The 23,251-nt window shown below is 47.9% G+C and overlaps 1 protein-coding gene across 1 annotated transcript in view; it reads left to right on the top strand.

Annotated features, from left to right (window-relative positions):
• The window catches only part of ptges (prostaglandin E synthase), a 28,697-nt gene extending 7,187 nt beyond the window's left edge, over nt 1–21,510 (top strand). Inside the window, exon 3 of the mRNA XM_038782120.1 lies at nt 20,979–21,510. Coding sequence (XP_038638048.1) covers nt 20,979–21,228 — 250 coding nt within the window. The 3' untranslated portion in view covers nt 21,229–21,510. The remainder of the gene's footprint in view (nt 1–20,978) is intronic.
• Nucleotides 21,511–23,251: the final 1,741 nt, after the last annotated feature.

Here is a 23,251-nt window from a genome sequence, read left to right as displayed (position 1 = left end):
AACCCCTCCCTTTTCCTTCAGGTGCCATGCCCTAAGAGAGTGTTGGCGACCATGGACTTGGATTGGATTAGTATGCTTAGCAAAGTACTGCAGTGGTTTACCAATTGCTTCTTTAGGCATGGCTGATCAGGAAATTCTCTCACTCTTACCACCTGCTATCAGGTGCATTGTCTGGCTATGTTATGGACATACCTCCTGTGACCATCGAGTCCTGGGGCTTGAAACCAGAGCTTCTGGCCTAGAGGTAGGGATGCTACCCACTGCACCACAAAACCTCTGGATCCCTCTGGCAAAGGGTTAATTACAGTGTGACAGTTTACATAGAAAGTTTCCATTATAAAGAAGGGCACTGGAATTTACAGTGGAAATGTACAACTTTAGAACTTGCCCTGAATTATATCTCCACACCCGATCTAATTATTTTCCATTTCTCTACCCTCATCTCAGCTGATGAGTCACCCGATGCATGGCCACAACATATTGACTACATAACAAAAGATTTTTGGACTTTTCCATGCACCCTGTTAATCTAAGTAAAGTGGGCTTGAACAGCCTCCATCCCAGTTCCCAGTGGATATGAGTCCTTAGAATTTGACCAGGGCAATATGGCATTGATGAGCAACTTTACGCGGAGAGGCCATAAGCAAGATGACGCTTGGATGATCGCGCTGGTGTAGTAAGTGTGGAATTCAGAGGGCAGCACGATGGCGCAGTGGGTTAGCACTGCGGCCTCACAGCGCCGAGGTCCCAGGTTCGACCCCGGCTCTGGGCCACTGTCCGTGTGGAGTTTGCACATTCTCCCCGTGTTTGCGTGGGTTTCGCCCCCCACAACCCAAAAGATGTGCAGGGTAGGTGGATTGGCCACGCTAAATTGCCCCTTAATTGTGAAAAAATTAATTGGGTACTCTAAATTTAAAAAAAAGTGTCCCGTAACAGCCTCCCCGAACAGACGCCGGAATGTGGCGACTAGGGGCTTTTCACAGTAACTTCATTGAAGCCTACTCGTGACAATAAGCAATTTTCATTTCATTTCATTTCATCTCACTGAATGATTTTCCAGTCAATCGGACCCAAAATAACCTCCTCCTGTTGGCTCAGTCCAACACACCACACAATCTAGGTCTTCAACTGGACCTGCATCCTCCAACTCCCTGCCCTTTCTGTCCATTTTCCTTTTCAATCACTTACCCCATCGTCTTTTAGGTATGTTCCAATGTCCACCTTGATATTCACTTCCATGTTTAATGTGTGCTTTGAGTGCGGCCCGGTGATGCAGTGGTTAGCACTGCTGCCACATGGCGTCGAGGTAGTCCCAGGTTCGATCCCGGCCCCGGGTCACTGTCAGTGTGGAGTTTACACATTCTCCCCGTGTCTGTGTGGGTCTCACCCCCACAAAAGCCAAAAAGATGTGCAGGGTAAGTGAATTGGCCACGCTAAATTGCCCCTTCATTGGAGAAAAAAAAAAGGAATTGGATGCTCTAAGTTTATTTTTTTAAAATAATAATAATATGCATTTTGTGTGAAAGTATTACTTCCGGCTAACCCCGCCTCCTTGCATTTCCAGTTATAATTCTAAAAGGTCTTTTTTTTAAAAAAAAGTTTACAATGAGGATCAAATGGAAACATTAATCTAATCCAACAATTCAAATAAATCAAGTGAAAGAAAAATAAAAGTTTCTGAAGCAAACAGCGCAAGAGCTGTTTATACATCATCTGTCTATATCTACACCTTTGCTACTGTTCACTGCTATATCCCTTTGAACATGTGGAAGTATATGGCCAACGATTAACTTCCACAAGTTGAATTATGGAACTGACTCTCTCTGTGCTACCATGTAGCCTATAGAATCCCTACAGTGCAGAAGGAGGCCATTTGGCCCATTGAGTCTACCTCGGCATACTCCTCTGTCCAATCCCCGTAAACCTGCACATCTTGGGCACTAAGGGGCACTTTAGTGTGGCCAATCCACCTACCCTGCACATCTTTAGATTGTGGGAGGAAACCGGAGCACCCGGAGGAAACCAATGCAGACGCCACACCGACAGCCACCCAAGATTCCTGGCACTGTGAGGCAGCAGTGCTAACCACTGTGCTGCTGTGCCATCCAAGGAATATTCTTTTAAATTAATGGCCCAATGAAGAAAGTGATAGAAATTTTGGGTGGTGGTGTTTGGGATTTGTTTGAATAACATGAACAATTCCCCTGCCCAAACCGCTTTCTGATACTATATTCCCTTTTCCCTTTTCATCAGTTTTCCAACCGGTGGCCCATATTTCCTGGCGTCATTTTAGTGACTCTTCACTGTTAGGTTTGTCACAGCTTTCATATCTTTATTTAAAAGGATCCCCAGAGCTGCATGTGACACTCCACGTTTGCCCCCCCGGAGCCCTACAGGGGCCCAGCAAGGAGGAACATAGGCCCACCCTGGAATGAGCGCACCCGCCGATCGGTAGCCACCGATCGCAGACCTGGCCACCGTGGAGGCCCCCACTGGAGTCGGATTCCCCAGCCCCCCCCCCCCCCCCCCCGACCAGGACAGCCCCCCCCCCCAACCAGGACAGCCCCCGCAGCAGAACGGTGAGGTTCCGCACGGTGGGACCACATGTGAACCAGGCCGCCGGGACTCGGTGGGCATTCGGCTCATTGATCGGGGAGAATCGCCACGAGGGGCCGCTTTCAACGGCCCTCGACCGGCGCCGCGTTGATCGCGCGCCCGCGTTTGGCCCCGATTCGAGAATTGCGTGTCGGCGTAGGAGCCTATTTTGGGTAATTCTCCACCCCCGCGCCAAGCGTGATTTCTGTGCGGCGGGTCGGAGAATCCTGCCCAGTGTCATTAAGGGAAATTGTTCAACTCACTCACACAGTCATTCCTTATGTCATAATCTACCATCACAAAACAAATAACTTTTTTTTAAAATTTAGATTACCCAATTATTTTTTCCAATTAAGGGGCAATTTAGCGTGGCCAATCCACCTACTCTGCACATTTGTGGGTTGTGGGGGCGAAACCCACGCAGACACGGGGAGAATGTGCAAAACTCCACACGGACAGTGACCCAGAGCCGGGATCGAACCTGGGACCTCAGCGCCGTGAGGCGGTTGTGCTAACCACTCGGCCACCGTGCTGCCCTAAAACAAATAACTATTAATGACGAGGCAGTACTAGTGATGAAATAAGAGCTGCCGCTGATAATTATTTTTGCATATGTGTTGTTCCAAACGCACTTATCAATTACATGGAACCTACAACACAATATTAGGCCATTCAGCCCTCTTGATCTGTGCTGGTGTTTATGCTCCGCAAAAGTCGACCTCTCACCTCACTTCATCATCCTTCCGTACCTTTCTCCAATGTGTTTTATTTGTTCACGGGACATGGACATCCCTGGTGAGACTAGGATTTATTGCCCATCCCTAATTACATTTGCGCCACATAAGTGCCAGGCAATGACCATCTCCTACAAGAAAGGATCTAACCACTGCTTCTTGACGTTAAATGACATCACCATCATTGAATCCCCCCCAGGCAACATCCTGGGGGTTACCATTGATCAGAAACTGAACTGGACTAGCCACATTAATACTGTGGCTACCAGGGCAAGTCAAAGGCTAGGAATCCCATGGCGAATAACTGACCTCCCCAAAGACTGCCCACCAGCTACAAGGCAGAAGTCAGGAGTGTGATGGAATACTCTCCACTTGCTTGGATGAGTGCAGCTCCAACGACACTCAAGACGCTCACCACCATCCAGGACAAAGCAGCCCACTTGATTGGCACCCCCTTCCGCGAACATTCAAACCCTCCACCACCGGCGAACAGTGGCAGCCGTGTGTACCATCTACAAAATTCACTCCAGGAACTCACCAAGGTTGCTCATTCAGCACCTTCCAAACCCACGGCCACTACCATCTAGAAGGACAAGAGCAGCAGATACCTGGCAACCCCACCACCTGGAAGTTCCCCTCCAAGTCGTTGGGGCAGCACGGTAGCATTGTGGATAGCACAATGGCTTCACAGCTCCAGGGTCCCAGGTTTGATTCCGGCTTGGGTCACTGTCTGTGCGGAGTCTGCACATCCTACCCGTGTGTGCGTGGGTTTCCTCCGGGTGCTCCGGTTTCCTCCCACAGTCCAAAGATGTGCAGGTTAGGTGGATTGGCCATGATAAATTGCCCTTAGTGTCCAAAATCGCCCTTAGTGTTGGGTGGAGTTACTGGGTTATTGGGATAGGGTGGAGGTGTTGACCTTGGGTAGGGTGCTCTTTCCAAGAGCTGGTGCAGACTCGATGGGCCGAATGGCCTCCTTCTGCAATGTAAATTCTATGAAGTCACTCACAATCCTGACTTAGAAATATATCAGCCGGTTCCTTCACTGTCGCTGGAGCAACATCCTGGAACTCCCTCCCTAACAGCACAGTGGGTGTACCTACACCACATGGACTGCAGCGGTTTTAGAAGGCAGCTCACCACCACCTTCTAAAGGGCAACTAAAGATCGGCAATACATGCTGGTCTAACCAGCGATGCCCACGTCCTGTAAAATGATTTTTTTTTTAAATTGCCCTTGAGAAGGTGGTGGTGAGCCACCATCTTGAACCACTGCAGTGCTTGTGGTGTGGGATCACCCACAGTGCTGTGCATTTATTTATCTGCATCTTACAATCTACAGTTTATCGTTTATCTAGATTCCTGTAAAATGCATCGACTGCATTCACCTCAACTACTCCACTTTCTGGCATGTTCTACATTTTAGCCACTCTCTGGGGTTGGGGGCGGGGGGGGGGGGGGATCAGAGAGTAGGCATAAATGGGTAATTTTCAAATTGGCAAGATGTAATGAGAGGTGTGTCACATGGATCAGTGCTGGGGCCTGAACTTTTTTCAATTTATATAGATTACTTGGTTTGGAAGGAAAGGCTGCTAGATCTGCTGATGATACAAAGATAGGTAGGAGAGTAAGATGGCATAATGAGGCTACAAATGGATATGGATAGGTTACGCAAGTGGGCAAAGATCTGGCAAATGGAGTATAATGTGCAACAATTCAAACTTGGCCATTTTGGCAGGAAGGATAAAAAAAGAAGCACATTATCTAAATGGTGGGAGATTGCAGAGGGATCTGGGTGTCCTAGTGCATGAATCCCGAAAGGCTAGCATGCAGGTACAGCAAATGATTAGGAAAGCTCATACAATTTTCTGATTTATTGTGAGGGGAATTAAATGCAGAAGTAGAGAGTTTATACTTCAGTTATAGAGAGCATTGGTGGGACCACATCTGGAGCCATGTGAGCTCCTTATTTAAGTAAGGATGTAAATGTGTTGGAAACAGTACAGAGAAGGTTTACCGCACTAATACCAGGAATGGGTGGGTTGTCTTATGAGGCTGGACAGCTTAGACTTGCATCTGCTTGAGTTTCGAAGAGTAAGGGATAACTTGATTGAAGCATATAGGATCCTGAGGGGGTCTCAACAGGTGGAAGGGATGTTTCCTCTTGTGAGTGAATCTAGAACAAAGGGCCACATTTTAAAAATAGGGCAGAGGTGAGGAGAATGTTTTTCTCCGAGGGACCTGAGTCTTTGGAACTCCCTTCCCCAAAAGCCAGTGGAAGTCGAGACAGTTAAACTTTTCGAGGAAGAGCTAAATATATTCTTGAAAAGCAAGGGGGTGAAAAGTTATTTTAATTAATTCAGAGTACCCAATTCCTCTTTTTCCAATTGAGGGGCAATTTAGCGTGGCCAGTCCACTTACCCTGCACATCTTTGGGCTGTGGGGGACGCAGACACAGGGAGAATGTGCACACTCCACACGGACAGTGACCCGGGTCCTCGGCATCGCGAGGCAGCACGGTAGCACAAGTGGCTAGCCCCGTGGCTTCACAACGTCAGGGTCCCATGTTCAATTCCCCGCTGGGTCACTGTCTGTGTGGAGTCTGCACATTCTCCCTGTGTCTGTGTAGGTTTCTTCCAGGTGCTCCGGTTTCCTCCCACAGTCCAAAGATGGGCAGGTTAGGTGGATTGGCCACACTAAATTGCCCTTAGTGCCCAAAAAAAAAGGTTAGGAAGGGTTACGGGGATTGGGTGGAAGTGAGGGCTTAAGTGGGTCAGTGCAGACTCGATGGGCCAAATAGCCTCCTTCTGCACTGTATATTCTATATTCTAACCACTGCATAACTTTGCCGCCCCAAGGGGAGTGAAAGGTTATTTGGGGTGTGGAGTTGAGCTCGCAATCAGATCAGCCATGATCTTATTGAATGGCGGCGGAGTCTCAAGGGGCCGAGTGGCCTACCCCTGTTCCTAATTCACATGTTCGCATGTTCTCTGGTACCGCTATATCCACTTTGTAATATGTTGAAAAATACTGCACAAAGTAATCCAACCGTAGTCTAGCCAAAGTTATCATACACATTTAACACATAGCACACGGACTTCCTGATTCTATTTCGCTGGAGATGGAGTCCCTTTAACAATTAGACTTTTTCCAGATACCAAATTCTTGCGTCAAATGCTCCTTGGCCAAGTCTTTTGCTGCCCTCATCCTGCTGAATGCCATAGATGGTAAACGGAGACTGCCGCCAAGTTCACCCAATCGATTGCACATGTCTCAGGGCTGAAATGAAAGAGATCGGCGAGATTAGACCACGTGCAAAGCTTTTCTTAGGCTCGTACCGCAAAATGATTTATTGTGAATCAAAGCTAGCTGCAGATGAATATTTAAAGTGCAGCAGTGACTAAAGCGAGCATAACCTTTGGAGAAAACCTGATGCATCTACAAAAGCAACCTCTGACGCAGTTGTCGAGGTATGAGAAGAATTTGAAGCCAATGTTTTTGTTGGGCACTCGATTTGTATGTTGATGCAAGTGCTTTTTAATGGGTGACAAGCTTGCCAAACGAACGCCTAGTTCATTCCTCATGCAGCTGTGATCCCGACATCCTTTCCTTCTCAAACCCCTCGACTCGCTGAAGAAAGCCAGATGGAAATAGTGATGTGGACGTGTGAACCCCTGGCCGCAGAGAAACAGAATTGTTTATGTACATCTCAATTTGTTGTTAAATTTAACATCACAGTGTGATAACTCTGTAGTGTGTGCAAATTACTTAAACATCTACTTGTAGACACAAAAGCTCTTGGAAAGCGTTTAATAACCTTAATAAATTAAAGATTAAAAGGTGACAGATTGAAATCCCATTCCACAGCGCAGTAGGCTGTCATCTCCGTGCAATGTGCTGCTCTGTGAGTACTGTTTCCTGGATCAACTATTTTGTTTACATTTAGAGTACCTGATTTTTTTTCCCCAATTAAGGGGCAATTTAGCGTGGCCAATCCACTTAACTTGCACGTCTTTAGGCTGTGGGGGTGAAACCCACGCAGGCACGGGGAGAATGTGCAAACTCCACATGGACAGTGACCTGGATTGAACCCGGGTCCTCAGCGCTGTAGAAAGCAGTCAGTTTGGGAACGAGGTAAAGGCGTTCCGGACCGTGATCTGAATAAAAGAGTCCGGTTTGATGGCAGGGTTGTGCTCGGTGTTACAGGCGGCGAGAAAGACGTGCCCAAAACAGGACTCGGTGTTTGGCCGTGACATCGCGCCCCTGATGTGATAATCCTCAACTTCACTTTCCCACCTTATCCCCACAACCCTCGATTCCCTTACTGATGAAAAGTCTGTCTATCTCAGTCTTGAACATACTTAGCGACCCAGATTCTACAGTTCTCGGCGGTAAAGAATTCCACAGATTCAACAGCCTCAGAGACAAGAAATTGCTCCTCATCTCTGCCTTGAATGGGTGGCCCCTTCCACTGTGATTCTGCCCTCTGGTCTTAGACTCTCCCACAAGAGGAAACAACCTCTCAGCATCTACCCTGCCAAGCCCCCCCCCCCCCCCCCCCCCCCCCCCCCCCCAGAGAACCCTATGTGTCTCAATAAGGTCGCCTCTCATTCTTCTAAACTCCAACGAGCACAGGCCCAACCTACTCAACCTCTCCTCATGAGGAAATCCCTCCATACCCAGGATCAACCTGGTGCACTTTCTCTGGATTGCCTCCAATGCAGGATATCCTTGGATAAGGAGACCAAAACTCTTCTCAGTTTCCCAGATGTGGTCTAACCAGTGCCTTGTATGGTTTTAGCAGGACTTGCCTATTTCCTGCTTTTGTGGGTTTGATTGAGGGATAACTATTGGTCAGGACATTGGGGAGGTCTCCCTCTATCCCCTTGGCAAAAGTGTCCCGGGATTTTTATATGCGGCTGAGAGAGGAGTCAGGGCTTTGGTTAAATCAGAAAGACGAACAGCTCTGACAATGCAACGTCCCCTCACTACTCCACTGCGAGTGTTGGCGTAAACGTTTGCTGTCAAGCCATTGGAGTGGGGCAGGAACTTTGCACGATGACCTTGTGATTCAGAGGTGAGAGCTTTACACGCTAAACCACAGCTGAGTAAGCGCTTGCATTTTTAATAATAATAATCGCTTATTGTTACAAGTAGGCTGCAATGAAGTCACTGTGAAAAGCCCCTGGTCGCCACATTCCGGCACCTGTTCGGGGAGGCTGGTACGGGTATTGAACCGTGCTGCTGGCCTTATTCTGCATTACAAGCCAGCTGTTTAGCCCACTGTGCTAAACCAGCCCAAGTGCCTTTCACATCCTTTGGATGAGTCAGAAAGCCTGACAGCCAGTCAGTTAATTTCCAGGTGGGCGAACATAGGAGCCACTTTTTTTACACCACAAGATCCCACCATTAGCAGAGTGATAAATGACCAGGTAATCTTTTCATGGTGTATGAAGACACGAAGCAAGCTCTTTTTTGAAAAATGTATTGTAGGGGCTGGTTTAGCTCACAAGGCTAAATCGCTGGCTTTTAAAGCAGACCAAGCAGGTCAGCAGCACGGTTCGATTCCCGTACCAGCCTCCCCGGACAGGCGCCGGAATGTGGCGACTAGGGGCTTTTCACAGTAACTTAATTGAAGCCTACTCGTGACAATAAGCGATTTTCATTTCATTTCATTCATATTACAAACGTGTATCAAAACCAGGCAACAGCAAATAAATATCCCGGGAAACATAGTTCCCAACAATCAACTATACAGTTTGCACAACTTTTTCCCTTTGTCAGCAACCCCCCCCCCCCCCAAGACTCCTCAAACACAATGACAGACATCCCCCACCTTTTCTCACATCCCTCTATCTATTGAGCCTCTTAACTCATACTTTATCTTTTCCAACCGCAGGTTGGGCCACGTAGAATGGAATAAAAAATGTTTAGCCGAGGAGAAGTGGCCCTCCGAAATCCTGAAGCTGGCTTTGAGCGAGTTTGATGTTAAGGATGTTGGAGGCATGTGGGAAACAGAAGCGATGGGGAAGCTGCAGAAATGATTTACAGCCCTCTGTTTATTTTTTTTTTGCAGCTAAATATAACCTCTCAATTCTGGTATTGTCCTCAGCTGGACTGTTGTGTACAGTTCTAGTGCACACTATAGGAAGGGTGAGAAACTCCAGTTATGAGGATAGATTGGAGAGATTGGGACTGTTCTCCTTGGAGAGAAGACTCAGGGGAGATTTCATAGAGATGCTTGAACATCATGATTTTGAAATCATGAGGGGGCCAGACAGAGTAGACAGGGAGAAACAGTTCCTGCTCGTAACAGGATCAAAAACGAGAGGGGGCGGCACGGCGGCGCAGTGGTTAGCACTGCTGCCTCACGGCGTCGCGGACCCGGGATCGATCCCGGTCCCGGGCCACTACCCCTGTGGAGTTTGCACATTCTCTCCATGTAGGCGTGGGTCTCACTCCCGCAACCCAGAGATGTGCAGGGTAGGTGGATTGGCCGTGCTAAATTGCCCCTTAATTGGGGGGGGAAAGAATTAGGTACTTTAAGTTTAAAAAAGAGAACAAGAGGGTCACAGATTTGAAGTGACTTGCAAAAGTGTCTGGAAGTGTGGTGGAGGCAGGTTCAATCGAGGCATTCAAGAGGGCGTTGGATGATTATTTGAATAGAAACTGTGCACAGGCGTACCAGGAACAGGCAGGAAAATGGCACTGAGTCATGACGCTCATTTGGAGAGCTGGTGCAGACGCAGTGGGCCGAATGGCCTTCTTCTGCGCCGTAACAGTTGCTTGTAAATCTTTGAAAAGACATATAAAGCCAGAACTAGTCACGGTACAGTTACGTCAGTTGTGGTCCTCTGCTTTTCAATTCTATTTGTCTAGAAATGAACCCCAGTGTCTCAGTAAATATTATACCTAATTTATGATGGAAATGTCTGACTCACGTCCACTCAGTTTTTGAGGAAATCTCCCTCTCCTCACAAAGGAATATGAAATGCCTCAGGATAATGTGCAATGAAATTCCTGGCACTTCGTGTAAACCAGATTTAATGAAAAACACATGTTGATTCAGGAGAAAAACAGGAAAAGAATTCCCTGCTGTCATCCTTACATAACAGAAAGAATTTGTCGAATTGTGGTCTGTAAGGTTTAGATTTTCACCGTTCCTTCTTTTATTTAAAATAAATTTAAAGTACCCAATTCTTTTTTTTTCCCCCCAATGAAGGGGCAATTTAGCGTGGCCAATCCACCTACCCTGCACATCTTTGGGTTGTAGGGGTGAGACCCACGCAGACACGGAGGGAATGTGCAAACTCCACGTGGACAGTGACCCGGGGCTGGGATCGAAGCTGGGACCTCAGCGCTGTGAGGCAACAGTGCTAACCACTGCCCCACCGTGCCGCCCCTTGACTGTTCCGTCTTGTTTGCAGTTTGGTTTTTAAAAAAAATTTAGAGGACAAAAAAAAGAAAGATTTGCATTTCTATAGCACCTTTCACCACCTCAGGACATCCCATAATGTATTACAGACTAACAAACACTATGGGCAGCATGGTAGCACAGTTAACACTGTTGCTTCACAGCGCCAGGGTCCCAGGTTCGATTCCCGGCTTGGGTCACTGTCTGTGCAGAATCTGCACGTTCTCCCCGTGTCTGCGTGGGTTTCTTCCAGGTGCTCCGATTTCCTCCCACCAGTCCTGAATTCATGGCCATATGAATTCTCCCCCACTATACCCGAAAAGGCACTGGAATATGGCGACTAGGGGCTTTTCAGAATAATCTCATTGCAGTGTTAATGTAAGCCTACTTGTGACAATAATTGGATTGGATTTGTTTCTTGTCATGTGTACTGAGGTACAGTGGAAAGGATTTTTCTGTGAGCAGCTCAAACAGATCATTTTGTGCATGATAAGAAAATACATAATAGGGCAACTTATTATAAATGCAATCACGATTGTAATGTAGGGAAACATGGTGGCCAATTTGCACACAGCTCGCTTCACCAATGGTCAAGACCTGTTTTGCGATGTTTGTCAGGTGCCCCAGACAAGAATTCCCTTTGTCCCCTTTGGAATATTTCTTTGGGTTCATTTCCATCCACCTGAGATGGTAGACAGGGCCTTGGTTTAACATCTCATTGGATGTACACAGCGCCTCTAATGATACAGCACTTCCCTCAGTACTGTATTGAGAGCGCCAGTGTGCCTTATGTGCTTTCGCCCTTGGCTCAAGAGCAGGGCCTCAAAACCCCGACCTTCTGACTCAGGGGCGAGAGTGCCCCCGATGGAGTCATGACTGACGCAAGACGTCAGAGTGTGAGATTTTCCTACATTCCTACAATGTACGCCAAGAGTGCTTCTCGAGCTGTAAAGCGCTTTGAGATCACCCGAGGTTGTGCAAGACCCTGGATGAATGCACGTCTCGCTTTTTACTAATCGCGGGGATCACTTTTTCTATTGCACAGCACATGTAGCAGTGGTACAGTCCCGTGGTGGGAGAGAAACAGGAAGCCAGAGTATCTCCAAGTTTATATGTTGCATTTATATCAATCTATTTATTATCACATCCCAACTCAGGAAACTTTGAAAGGAAAGTATCCCATTGGGCTTTGTCTTGTTTACAAACAATACACTTTTAGATCTAGGGCCAGTGGCAGAGCTGAGTGAGGTAAAGTTTACATTTGCACTGTTGGGGGATGGAGGTGTGCTTGTTCTGATGCTGGATCTTTTGCTTGATCTTGTTTTTTGTTTGAGTTCAACTTGGGTTTTTTAAAAATCTTTGTAGGACAATTGTGTTGGGATTGTTTTTCATTTGAATATGTATATATGAGTGGGCGGGTATGGGGGGAGGGAACAATAGGTGGGGGAGTGTCTGGCGCCAGGGGTGTGGGCCACCAAGCTAGCTGGCGGGCTAGCTCACGGAAGCGTAGTGGGGGGAGAGCAGATGCTAGGCTTATTAATGGTATTGATTTATTTTGTGCTGTTACTCAGGGGGGGGGGGGATGTTCTGCTGACGAGGTCGGGGGCGGAGGTTGCCTGGGGGCGGGCGGGTGGAGGCGTGGAGCGATGACTGGCGACTGGCCCAAGAGAGGGGATGGCTGATCGGCGAAGGGGAGGGGGGGGGGGGGGGGGGGGGGGGGGTGATGAGCCGCCAACTAGACTGATCGCCTGGAATGTTAGAGGGCTCAATAGGCCGGTCAAGAGGGCATGCGTGTTCTCGCACTTGAGAGGACTGAAGGCGGACATGGTAATGCTGCAGGAGACGCACCTTAGAGTAGCTGACCAGATTAGGTTAAGGAAAGGTTGGGTCGGACAGGTTTTTCACTTGGGATTGGATTCAAAGACTAGAGAGGTCGCGATCCTGATCAACAAGCGAGTGGTGTTTGAGGCGGGAAGAATAGTTTAAGATTATGGTCAGTGAGAAATTGGAGAGGATGCAGGTGGTACTAGTAAATGTATGCACGCCAAACTGGGACAATGTGGAGCTTATAAAGCGGATGCCGGGGAAGATACCTGGATTCTCATAAACTGGTCATGGGAGGGGACTTCAACACAGTTATTGACCCTGGTTTAGACCAGTCAAGCTCAAAGACGGGCAGGGTGCCAGCAATGGCCAAGGAGCTAAAAGGGTTCATGGAGCAGATGAGGGGAGGCGGGGGGGGTGGTGGACCTACGGAGATTTGGGCAGCCAAGAGTAAAGGAGTTCTCCTTCTACTCACACATGCATAAAGTGTACTCCCGGATTGATTTCTTTATTCTGAGCAGGGCCTTACTGACGGGGGTGGTGGACATGGGGTACTTGGCAATCGCATTCTCAGACCCTGCCCCGAACTGGGTTGACCTACAGGTTAGTAAAGACAGTAACCAGCGCCCGCACTGGAGGTTAGACGTGGGGCTTTTAGCGGACGAGGAGGTGTGCGGGTGGCTGAGGAAATGTATTCAGACTTCCCTGGAGGTCAATGACACGGGGGAAATTTCGGCAGCGGTGGTCTGGGAAACACTGAAGGCGGTGGTTAGAGGGGAGCTGATCTCGATACGGGCCCACAGGGCAGAGACGGACCGACTGGTAAAGGAGATACTAAAGGTTGACAGGAGGTATGCGGAGACCCCAGAGGCAGGGCTTCTAAGGGAACGGCGTAGGCTACAGGCGGAGTTTGGCTTGTTAACCACAGGGAGGGTGGTGGGGCAGCTGAGGAAGGTGAGGGGGGCGATTTATGAGCATGGAGAGAAGGCCAGCAGAATGCTTTCACAGCAACTTAGAAAGAGGGAGACAGCCAAGGAGATAGGGAAAGTAATGGATGGAGACGGGAATCTGGTTGGAGATTCAGCAGGGGTGAAGATGGCATTTAAGGAGTTTTATAGTCGGCTGTATGGGTCTGAACCCCCCCCCCCCCCCGGGCCAGAGGAGATGAGGCACTTCCTCGGGGGGGGGCTGAATTTCCCAAAGGTGGACGGGGAGCTGGTAGAAGGGCTGGGGGCCCCGATCGGGATTAAGGAGATAGTGGAGGGTCTGAAGGCCGTGCAGTCGGGTAAAGCCCCGGGGCCGGATGGGTACCCAGTGGAGTTCTATAAAAAGTTCTCTAGGATATTGGGGCCGCTGTTGATGAGGCCATTCAATGAGGCAAGGGAGAGAGGGGTGCCCCCCCCCCCCCCACCCCCGACGATGTCACAGGCCACGATTTCGCTGATTCTGAAGCGGGATAAGGACCCGGAGCTGTGTGGGTCCTTCAGGCGATATCCCGATTGAATGTGGACGGCTAACTGCAGGCCAAATGTTTGTCCTCTAGGATTGAAGACTGTGTTCCGGACGTGATTGGGGAGGACGTCCCCAATGGATGCCTAGGGAAGGCAGTTGGTGGCCAATATAAGAAGTTTGTTAAATGTGATCATGATGCCCCCAGAAGGCAGGGAGGTGGAGGTAGTGGTCGCAATGGACGCAGAGAAGGCTTTTGATCGAGTAGAATGGGAATATCTGTGGGAGGTACTGGGATGGTTCGGATTTGGGAGGGGCTTTATTGACTGGGTCAGGTTGCTGTATCAGGCTCCTGTGGCGAGCGTACGGATGAATAGGACAACATCGGACTATTTTTGGATACATCGGGGGATGAGACAGGTGTGCCCCCTCTCCCCACTGTTGTTCACGCTAGCTATAGAGCTGCTGGCAATTGCGATGAGAGCCTCAAGGGGCTGGTCCGGGGGAGTGGAACACAGAGTCTCGCTTTATGCATGCGACCTGCTCCTGTATGTATCGGACCCAGTGGAGGGGATGGAAGAAATCATGAGGATTCTGGGGGAATTTGACCAGTTTTCATGGAACAAACTAAATATGGGGAAAAGTGAGATGTTTGCGATCCAGGCAAAGGGACAGGAGAGGCGACTGGGGAACTGCCGTTTAGAGTAGTGGGGGGAAGCTTTAGGTATCTAGGCATCCAAGTGGCGCGCAAATGGGAGCGGTTACACAAACTTAATCTGGCCCAGCTAGTAGACCAAATGAAGGACGATTTTCGGAGATGGGACGCGCTCCCGTTGTCACTAGCTGGGAGGGTCCAGACGGTGAAAATGACGGTCCTTCCGAGATTCCTGTTTGTGTTCCAGTGTCTCCCCATCTTTATTCCGTGGACCTTTTTTAAACGGGTTAAGAAAAAAGAATAAAGCAAAGTACAGCACAGGAACAGGCCCTTCGGCCCTCCAAGCCCGTGCCACCATGCTGCCCGTCTAAACTAAAATCATCTACACTTCCTGGGTCCATATCCCTCTATTCCCATCCTATTCATGTATTTGTCAAGATGCCCCTTAAATGTCACTATCGTCCCTGCTTCCACCACCTCCTCCGGCAGCGAGTTCCAGGCACCCACTACCCTCTGTGTAAATAACTTGCCTCGTACATCTCCTCTAAACCTTGCCCCTTGCACCTTAAACCTATGCCCCCTAGTAATTGACCCCTCGACGCTGGGAAAAAGCCTCTGGCTATCCACTCTGTCTATACCCCTCATAATTTTGTAGACCTCTATCAGGTCACCCCTCAACCCTCGTCGTTCCAGTGAGAACAAACCGAGTTTATTAAACCGTTCAAAGTTATCACGGGCTTTGTATGGGCGGGCAAGACCCCACGAGTAAGAGTGGATGCTTGAGCGGAGCCGGGGAGAGGACGGGCTGGCACTGCCAAACTTCAGTAACTACTATTGGGCGATGAATATAGCCATGATTAGGAAGTGGGTGGTGGGGGGCGGGTCGGCATGGGAGTATGTATGGAGGCGGCTTCATGTAAGGGCACCAGCTTGATAACGGCGCCTCTGCCGTTCCCGCCGGCACGCACTCCACCAGCCCCGTGGTGGTGGTGGTCCTGAGAGTCTGGGGGCAATGGAGGAGACATGTGGGAGCAAAGGGAGCATCGGTCTGGTCCCCAATCTGTAATAATCACCGGTTTGCCCCGGGAAGGATGGACGAGGGGTTTCGGAGATGGCAGAGGGCAGGGATTGACAGGATGGGGAATATGTTTATCGATGGGAGCTTTCCTAGCTTGAGGGAGCTGGAGGAGAAATTTGGATTGGCGAGGGGCAACAAATTCAGGTACCTGCAGGTGCGGGACTTCATACGTAGACAGGTCTCAACCTTCCTGCTCCTACCACCATTGGGTTACAGGATAGGGTAGTTTCCAGAGTGAGGGTGGGAGAAGGGAAGGTCTCCGACATCTATAAGGAGCTCATGGGGTCAGAGGAGACGCAGACTGAGGAGCTGAAGCTCAAGTGGGAAGAGGAGTTCGGAGGAGAGATAGAGGATGGTCTCTGGGCGGATGCGTTGAGTAGAGTCAACGCGTCCACAACATGTGCCAGGCTCAGCCTGATACAATTCAAGGCCGTTCATCGGGCTGACATGACAGTGGCCCGGATGAGCAGGTTCTTTGGGGTGGAAGATAGGTGTGTAAAGTGTGCAGGAGGGCCAGTGAACCATGTCCACATGTTCTGGGCATGCCCAAAGCTTCAGGAATTTTGGCAGGGGTTTGCAGATGTCATGTCCACGGTGTTAAAAGCAAGGGTGGCACCGAGTTCGGAGGTTGGCAATTTTCGGGGTGTCGGAAGACCCAGGAATCCAGGTGGAGAAAGAGGCAGACGTTCTGGCCTTTGCTTCCCTGGTAGCCCGGAGACGGATACTATTAGCTTGGAGGGACTCAAAGCCCCCGAAGTCGGAGACGTGGCTGTCGGACATGGCTAGCTTTCTCTGTTTGGAGAAAATCAAGTTCGCCTTGAGAGGGTCACTGTTAGGGTTCGCCCGGAGGTGGCAACCGTTCGTCGACTTCTTTGCAGAAACTTAATCGTCAGCGGAAGGGGGAGATTAGTTTATTAGTTTAGTTTAGAGTAGGGGGTTAATAAAAGTGGGACCTGTAAGGGAGGAAGCAGGCTTTTTGCACTATGTTTAGAGACTTGTGTATATTGTTTATTTTGGCGCTGTTGTAAAACCAAAAATACTTCAATAAAATGTTTATTAAAAAAAAATACACTTTTAGTGCCAATCGCTGCAAGATTGCCATCCATTTTTCTTCTCTTCAGAATTGTTCCATAGTACTTGTCAGGAAAGCAATCTGAATTCTAATTGTTTCTGTTCTGGGAAAGAGCCTGTGTGCCAAGAAGAGCTGTTGCAACCCCCAGATTGTTTCCTCTCGGGTGCATTCCCAAAGATCCTCAGGTCTACTGGGGAAAGGTGAAGGGAGTGGGAGCAGTTGAGTTGCTCTTACAGAGGGCTGGCACAGGGACGGTGGGCTGAATGGTCTCCTTCGGCGCTGCAGCCGTTCAGTGATGATTTCCCACCCGCAGGTCTCCCAATGGAGAACCCCATTTGGTACGGTCAACACTGGCAAATTTCCTGCTCACCTACAGAGCCACCAAACTCACAAAAGCTAACGGTGGTCTCAAAGCTGGCTGGCTGTGTGAGAAGTGGATTGTTACTGACTTTCTCATGTGTGAGGATTTTCCTGTCAAACTCCTGCCCAAAGCAAATACGGCTAAAAGGGGGATTTCTGCCTCATGAGGGGAATATAGAACTAGGCAGCAGTATCAAAGAAAGGGGTTTCCCGTTTCATAGAATGCCGGCGGAGGGCAGCACGGTGGCGCAGTGGTTAGCACTGCTGCCTCACTGCACCAAAGGTCCCGAGTTCAATCGTGACCCGGGTCACTGCCACTTTGGGCAGCGCAGTAGCACAAGTGGATAGTACTATGGCTTCACAGCACCAGGGTACCAGGTTCGATGCCCCGCTGGGTCACTGTCTGTGCGGAGTCTGCACGTTCTCCCCGTGTGTGCGTGGGTTTCCTCCGGGTGCTCTGGTTTCCTCCCACAGTCCAAAGACGTGCGGGTTAGGTGGATTGGCCGTGATAAATTGCCCTTAGTGACCAAATAGGTTAGGAGGGATTATTGGGTTATGGGGATAGGGTGAAAGTGGGGTGGTGCAGACTCGATGGGCCGAATGGCCTCCTTCTGCACTGTATGTTCTATGTTGTGTGTTCTAAAGGGAAGTGACCATAGGTTGTGTCATCTCTTCATTCTTAAGTTCTTAAATGGCATCAACATAATACATTTTCATTCTTTTTCTCTCTGTTTTTTCACAAGATAATTAATAATGAGGAAGGCCTTTCTGCTTATCTTCGAACCGCATTACAAGAGACAAACATGACTGGTGGCTGCAGAATTGAGGAGGGTGGGGGGACGGGAGGGGGTAAAATGGGGAGAAACTAACAAAAATTCTCATTTTAAAATTGGGGTCAGGAGGAATCCCAATTGACAACCAGGAAAATGAGAGACAGCATTTGAATCAAGGAAGCCACAGACAAGTTGGTCAGAAGATTGATCAGACCTGAGGATGATGCAGTTTAGAATCCAGCAAAGGAGGACAAAAGGATTAATTAAGAAGGGAAAAATAGAGTACGAGAGTGAGTTTGCGGGGAAATAAAAGCTTCTTCAGGCACGTGAAGAGAAAGAGAATGGTGAATACAAATGTCAGAAACAGAGGAATTTATCACGGGGAACAAAGAAATGGCTGACCAACTAAGTACATACTTTGGTTCTGTACACAAATAACGTCCCAGAAATGTTGGGGAACACAGAGTTTAGTGCAAGGGAGCATCTGAAGGAAGTCACTATCAGGAGGAAAGTGGTGTTTGGGAAATTGATGGGTTTGAAGGCCGATAAATATCCAGGGCCTGATAATCTACATCCCAGAGTACTTAAGGAAGTGGCTGTAGAAATAGTGGATGCATTGATGCTCATCTTCCAAGATTCTATAGGCGTTGAAACAGTTCCTATAGGTTGGAGGGTAACTAACAAAATCCTACTATCTAAAAAGGGATGTAGAGAGGAAACAGGGGATTATGGACCAGTCAGCTTGACATCGGTAGTGGGGAAAATGCAAGAGCCCATTCTAAAAGATTTAGGGCGAGATTCTCTGGCTTTCCCACGCACAGCATGTGACCCGGCAACAGGAGACAGCCTGCCATTGACTGGCAGCGGGATCAGAAGGCCCCGCGTCTGTCAATGGGATTTCACATTGTAGGGCACTTGGAAAACAATGGCAGATTGGGCGGAGTGAGCATGGATTTACGAAAGGGAAATTACCATTGACAAACCTACTGGAATTGTTTGAGAATGTAGCTAGTAGAGTTGATGAGGGGGAGCTAGTGGATGTGGTATATTTGGACTTTCAGAATGAATAGAACATAGAACATAGAACATAGAACATTACAGCGCAGTACAGGCCCTTCGGCCCTCGATGTTGCGCCGACCTGTGAAACCCCTCTAAAACCCATCTACATTATTCCCTTATCATCCATATGTTTATCCAATGACCATTTAAATGCCTTTAATGTTGGTGAGTCCACTTCTGAATAATTGGATAACTCTCTCAAAGGGGCAGCACGAACATGATGGTCCAAATGGCTTTGTCCTATTTGATGTTCCTGTGATTCTACGATAATTATTGGTGACTTCAGTCTGTGGAGTAACAGCGTCCACTTTAAATAATTTGATAATGTAAGCACTTTTGTGAACACAGATTATATGACAGATAAGTAGCTATGGAGAAAGAGACACTCATCATCTCTGAGCGTAACATTTAATCAGATTAAAGGTCACCAACATGAAACACTGGCTGAGGTCTCTGTCTCTCCACAGATGCTGTGAGACCTCCTGAATACTTCCAGCATTTGCTCTTCTTATTTCAGATTTTCCCAAGCCGCAGTATTTTGTTTTTGTTACAGAGAAGGGAGGAGATAATCGATGGCAAAGGTAGAAATTGTGGTCAGAACAGTTGAAAGTGGAAACTGTACCAACGATCGTTAATCGAGTGAATCCCTAACTGATTACAGTGTGTACGTGGCACTTTTTGAATTCATTTATGGGATGTGGGCGTCGCTGGCTGATCCAGCATTTATTGCTCATCTCTAATTGCCCTTGAACTGAGTGGCTTGTGAGGCCATTTCAGAAGGCAATAGAGAGTCAACAACATTTCTGTGAGTCTGGAGTCACATGTAGGCCAGACCAGGTAAGGACGGCAGATCCTCTTCCCTAAAGAGCATTAGTGAACCAGGTGGGCTTTAAGAAAATCGACAAAGATTTCATGGCCATTATTAGACTCTTAATTCCAAATTTTTTAATTGAATTCATTATTGACTATGACAATAAGCACAATCACTTGTGTCATTTTAAAAATAGATTTAGAGTACCCAATTCCTTTTTTTCCAATTAAGGGGCAATTTAGTGTGGCCAATCCACCTACCCTGCACATCTTTGGGTTGTGGGGGTCAGACCCACGCAGACACGAGGAGACTGTGCAAACTGCACACGGACAGTGACCCAGAGCCGAGATCGAACCTGGGACCTCGGCGCCGTGCTAACTACTGTGCCACCGTGCTGCCCAACAATCAATTCAGTCAAGCGTGTAGTTCCATATGTTGATGGGTGAAAGGGTCTTTATTCTGTAGCGGAGATTTAGCAGTCCCAGCCAGGAGAGTTCTCAAACAGAGTTTAGGTTAAATCCCTAGTTCCAATCTACATTCCTTTAATCCATTTCCATTGGAATGGCGAGTTGGTAAGTTTGTCCTTTCCTGTTATTTGACGTGGGATTGATTGACATCCAAGCAGATGGCAACAGAATTAAGTGGCAATGGCTTTCGCTGTCCAGCAACTATCCAGTTGGCTACAGAATTCCTGGGAAAATGCTGGGAATGCTCAGCAGGATGTGCAATATCTATGGAGGGCATTAATATTTCAGGTTAGTGACCTTTTTTCAGAACTGGAAAACATTAGAGATGTAAGTGGCTTTAAGCAAGGGAAGAGTAAGCAGGGAGGACAAAAGAAAAGGGAAGGGTTGTGTTTGGGTGCAAGGCAGGACTGACTAAATGACATATGGGATGCCAGTGCTTGGGAAAGTATGGTAATGGGAATGATTAAAGAAATTAAAGAAGGTCCTAGAGATGTGCGAAAGGCAACACAGCATCATAATGACTTCCTGCTGTCCTAGATGGGACCGAAGAAATTGTCCGTTGAGGGACAAAGTTCTGGAAGACTTGAAGCATCCAGGAATGAGGATATTTATTGATTAGTTTGTTAATCAATGTCACCATATTTTCAAATACTGAATGAGTAACCAGTTCATTTGATTATTCCCCAACAGGGCGCATGGCAATGCCAGGGAGAACATCTTTCCCTTCCTGTTCCTAGGTGCTGTCTACTCGCTGATGGGACCCAACCTCTTCATTGCCCACATCCACTTCCTGATCTTCTTCGTGGCACGAGTGGTTCACAGTATTGCCTATATGTTCTCTCTTAAAGCACCAACCCGCTCACTGGCATACATCATTGCACAGGTTCCCTGTGTGTCCATCGCCCTGCAGATCCTTGTCAACGTGGGAATCCCTTGGTAACATCAATTTATACCACAAACCCATCCAGAGCTACATTGGATGTTTAGTTCCTGAGATTGATTGATCTCAGCCATGGAAAATCTACCGCTGTCACTGAATTGACTTGGGCACCATCGCAAATCCACAGCACGGCAAGCCACGATAGCCAGATAGAATCTTCCAGAATCAAAATCCTGTCCCTGTGCTGCTAATTCTATGCAATTAAATGCAAAAATGCCTCAATTTGAGCTCAAATTGCTGAAAGTGGCGATTGGTAGCAGGATTAATATTTGTATTCCCCCCCAGCCCCCGCCCCACCCCCCCACCCCCCCACCCCCCCCCCCAACGCCCACACAGCCAAACCAATTATTTTGCCTTTCGTTTACTTCAATGTTACATTTGATCCAGTGCTTCAGAAGATGGATTCGTCATTTGGAGACCTGTTTCCAAAATTGCCGAACAAAAGTAATGTTGAGTAAAAAAAAATATCTTAAACAAAAACCACTATCGTTCAGACAAAGTTTGATCAACTGAAGTTTGAGTGATTTATCATTGGAGTACATAGTTGCCTTCTAAATTTATTTATAATTGGCACTGCGCGTGTTATTTCACAATTAGCTGACTATGCCTCCAGGAATAATTCCTCCCTATGGAAATGGTTTTGAGGGAAAATGCCTCGTTCACCCCCTCCCCAGCCTTTGGCAGTAATCTGAATGGAGAACATCCACTATCCATTGTGGAACCGGCCTGATTTTCAACCTGTGGAAGTTGGTGGAATGAACATTGGACAGACCAGGGCATCGGGATATTTCTCCCAGGAGATGGATGACATGGCCTCAAAGGGGTATTTTGTGATGCACAAGGATTGCAAAGTGTGGAATAGGCTGAATGGACCAAAGAATCTTTTCCTGTCCGACATTGTTCCCATTTTCAGCTGTACAAAGGGTGGGACGATCTGTCTTGACACCTTACTGCCCATGTGGGGAAGGCAAATATCATTCCCTTTCAATTCTACATAATGGAGTGAATAGCTCAATGTTTCATTACATAAAAATGCCCAAATCCTCATGCCCAGCCCTCGCATGCGCACAAATACATACCACACAATGCTTGTCTATCATAAAGGCTTGTATCATTCAATCAATCATGCAAACACAGACTTCTATTTCTCAGCTCTTGTGGGATGGTTTATTCTTGCTTACCTGCTGAAGATTGATTACTGGACTTGCTGGGGATGGGTCTTATTGACCCACACAACCATAAATGTTGCCACCAATTACAAGCACACACCAGAGCACAAATGCTACGACATCCTAGGAGATGGCCGACAGACCCAACCTTCCTCTACATCACATCACCAGCACAGTGAACTCGCCCCGACAGTCCTGCCTAACTGAGATACTTTGCTGTTGTGACATTGGGTTTTTAGTACGTTTTGCACAAGAACCTTGCTCCCCTCGCATCCGTGTAGCATTGTTCTCCAGTATGAAGATGTTCGTTCTAATTCTTGAATTCCTGTTTTGGAGTTTTGGATTTCTTCCCCACCGGGGCAATGGACTCATGCATCCAAAAGACCTGCTTATTACAAAATGTCTTAATTCAGTTACAGAGGCCAAACGTTGAGCTGAAATCCTCATCTTTGTGTGTAAGTTGCTTGATTGGCAGTTTCAACTATCTGTGTGGGTCGCTGTAAGCCGTAAATAAATCAAGCAGCCATTGCTGTCTACATTGACTAGTTTTCTTAAAGCCTTCGGAAAAATCCATTTCCTTACCCCGCAGCCCAGCAGAACTCTGCTTATGAAAATGATGGGTGGAATTTATTAATATCTGAAGTTCAATTGTAGCCGACTCTTGTTTGGATAATTAAAAGTGACAGTGGGACTTCAGGAATTGAAGTGTTTATCTTGTATCTGTTGGAGTGGAGGTTTTATGTTCTTTCCAATGGGTCTCAGTGTATGTTGGGTAAATGATAACCCACAGTTTCCAACAGGAATCGACAGCCTTTCTCTCATAAGGACATGAGATCTCAGACCTACAGTGAGCC

Source organism: Scyliorhinus canicula, chromosome 21, assembly GCF_902713615.1.
Source record: "Scyliorhinus canicula chromosome 21, sScyCan1.1, whole genome shotgun sequence".
Lineage (NCBI taxonomy): Eukaryota > Metazoa > Chordata > Chondrichthyes > Carcharhiniformes > Scyliorhinidae > Scyliorhinus > Scyliorhinus canicula.
The sequence above is the reverse complement of the archived record's forward strand: the minus strand, read 5'-3'. Positions and strand labels throughout refer to the sequence as shown.